At 50.2% G+C, this 2753-nt stretch overlaps 1 protein-coding gene across 1 annotated transcript; it reads left to right on the top strand.

Moving 5' to 3' along the window:
- Positions 1-501: 501 nt before the first annotated feature.
- Positions 502-1255, top strand: LOC105914476. Its single transcript, XM_012846249.2, has one exon. The coding sequence runs from the start codon at positions 574-576 to the stop codon at positions 943-945; it is 372 nt and encodes a 123-aa protein (XP_012701703.1). The 5' UTR covers positions 502-573; the 3' UTR covers positions 946-1255.
- The last annotated feature ends 1498 nt before the right edge of the window (positions 1256-2753 follow it).

Genomic DNA, 2753 nt, shown 5'->3' with positions numbered 1-2753 from the left:
GACAGGCAAGGCGCAGCCGCCGGAGTGGCCTACGAGTGGCGTGTGGCCGCCGGCAGCGCGGCTGCTGCACGTTGCGTGCAAGCCCGCGTGAAATGAGCCGTCATCAGAGAGCGCGCGCATGTGGCGGCATGTGGGCTCGAGTTTGCAGAACATGCGGCGTGTGCCCTTCTTCCCGCGCGCTCAAGCAAACACCTCTCGTGCTCTCTCTCCGATCCTCATCTCCCAGCTGCTGCAGATGCTGGCCCAACGTGCCCCTCGATCTCTTTACGTCGCTGCTCCCCTGTTCTCGCCTCCTGCTAGCTGTTCGCCATATCCACACAACTCTGCATCCAGATATCTGCACGCTAGCTACTTGCTCATCAATCTCCTAGTTTAGTTTAATCACCCGCGATTAGATTATGCCACCAACTCCGAGCGCGCGCACATGCCGCCATTGCCATCCAATCTGTATATATAAGCAACAGCCCTTTGATCTCGCGCTGTCACGGCTGTCGTTGTGGTATTGTGCGTGATCCAGCAGCGAGCAGCCTACCACCACCGTACCGGCAGCCAGGCGCGCCGCCGGGTATATATATGGCAGCTCATGCTTGCTACGGCGGCGGCGTTGCCGGCGCTGCGCCGGCGGCGGCGGCTGCAAGGCGCCTGAAATTGGGAAGGCCGTCGAGGTCGTCGCTGATGAAGGCGAGAAAGCTGAGGAAGGGCGGCGGCAAATGCCGGCCAAGGTCGGCAGCGTCGAGGAGGAAGCGTGTCGAGGCGATCAGGCGGAAGATGGAGGCGCTGAGAAGGCTCGTGCCGGCCTGCGAAGGCGGCGACGGGGAGCGGGCAGATGATGGCCGGCTGGAGGAGCTCCTCCTGCACGCCGCCGGCTACATCCTACGCCTCCAGATGCAGGTTAGGGTCATGCAGGTCATGGTCCACGCGCTAAACAACCCGCCGGAGGATTGATCTATCCTGCTAGCTCTTCAGGGTCATGTGAATTCCTTTTCATTCTTTCTTCTTTTTCTTCTCGTTGGTGCTTGGGTGGCTGGCTTGGCTGGGTGCAAATCATTGGTTTCTTGAGTACTGAGTGGGATTGCCAATATTTGTTCGTATATACTGCAGATACGAAATGTGTCCATACTCATCCTGTGAGTGACTATATGATAGAGTATAGATCTACACATAGTTTTAGGACAGCAGCTGTATGTGAGATGGGGATTTCTTTGCCTGTATGTACGCAACTGTTTATGGGATCAAGATTGGAATTGAATTGTGGGAGGTCGTATATTCGTTTGCCAGATGACCTAATTTTTTAAATTATGAGCTACTTCCTCCGTTCTAAATTGTAGGTCATTTTGACTTTTCTAAGTGTATAGATATTATTACGTATCTAGATATAGTGTATCTCTAGATGCATAATAATATCTATGAACCTATAAAATCCAAAACGACCTACAATTTGGAACGGAGGGAGTACCGTAACTCTGAAAAAATTCATCTAGATCCAATGTAAATGTTCTCGGTTGTTGCAGGCAAAGCTTGGAACACAAAGGTGTACCTCCTCTTCCAATCAATTGAACAATGTTTGTTAGTGAGAAATTTACTTTCACCAATCAAAAGATTTGTACCACTACAAGTGCTAATTTGTGTAAAAGGTACTATACAAGAACTCAAGAAGAGGCAACAAGTTAAATTTGCCCTGATGAGCGGAGTCATAGTTTCATATGACTCTACCACACTTTGATAGAAACTGTATATCCACTCTAGCTGCCGTGTTAAAAATGGACTTGCATTGAATTATTGATTGGCATATGTATAGCCCCTCCACTGGATGACAGCACATTACATGCCATCGATCATTGAGCAAATTGCATGCATCATTTGAGCAGTGACGCCGTGACGGATTGGGGGCTTGGGCTGAAACGGAGGAAGCATAAAGCACAGCAGCTTATGAAAAGCATATGCGGTTATTTTCAAGCCTAAGCCAAAAATATAAAGGTAAATAAATCATAAAGGGCAGGAGCCATATGCATGGGCCAGGTTGGCCTAGATCAAGCTCTGCTGGCTGTTCCTCATGACCCAAAAGCCCAAAGGTCCTTCTTTGGGGGCCGGCAAGAGAACCAACAGTATGCTGGGCCATTGCGTAAACGCTTCCACCGTGGCACTAAGGTCCAGGCCCAGCAGGGTCGGCCTTGACGCGGGATATAAATTTTGCATCAGGCCCACTCAGAAGAAGCACGGGGTGGTGCTTGCCACTTGCCCACTACTCCTGGTAATAAAACCTATAAAGACGGGACTTTATATTATGGTTTAACATTTTACATTTATTTAAAGAAAAGCCGATTAACCGTGCACGTAGTTACTACCAATATTATTTTATAAAAAATCTCAGACCTGCTTAGTTTACAGAGGGAGCGATTACAATAATCCTTCTCAGATCAGACGAAACGAGCTCCTTGTCTGTTGTCTCCCACATAAAAAAAAAATGTATTCTTGGAGGGCAACACGTGACGTGAGACGTGACCACCGCGGGGGAACGGGGAATCTGCTGCGGGCGCGCGCCTGTGGCCCCCCGCCGTTCCGTCCTCTTTCTCGCCGATGGACCCGGAGCGGAACGTGGCCTTCGTGGAGGGCGTAAATGCAAATTCACGGCCAACAATTGAATGCTTCCAAACCCTAGTGCGCTCTACTGGGACAGCGGCTTTTAGATCCTGCACGCAACACCGCCGCTTGGTGAGTAATTCTGCGCGGTTCATTGGGTCAAATTAGTGATT

This window comes from Setaria italica, chromosome V (assembly GCF_000263155.2).
Source record: "Setaria italica strain Yugu1 chromosome V, Setaria_italica_v2.0, whole genome shotgun sequence".
NCBI classification, from domain to species: domain Eukaryota; kingdom Viridiplantae; phylum Streptophyta; class Magnoliopsida; order Poales; family Poaceae; genus Setaria; species Setaria italica.
This window is presented reverse-complemented; position numbering and strand designations above follow the sequence as displayed.

Bases quoted from the DNA above. Each gene is read 5' to 3' on its own strand.
- LOC105914476 (XM_012846249.2), top strand. From the start codon at position 574: ATGGCAGCTCATGCTTGCTACGGCGGCGGCGTTGCCGGCGCTGCGCCG.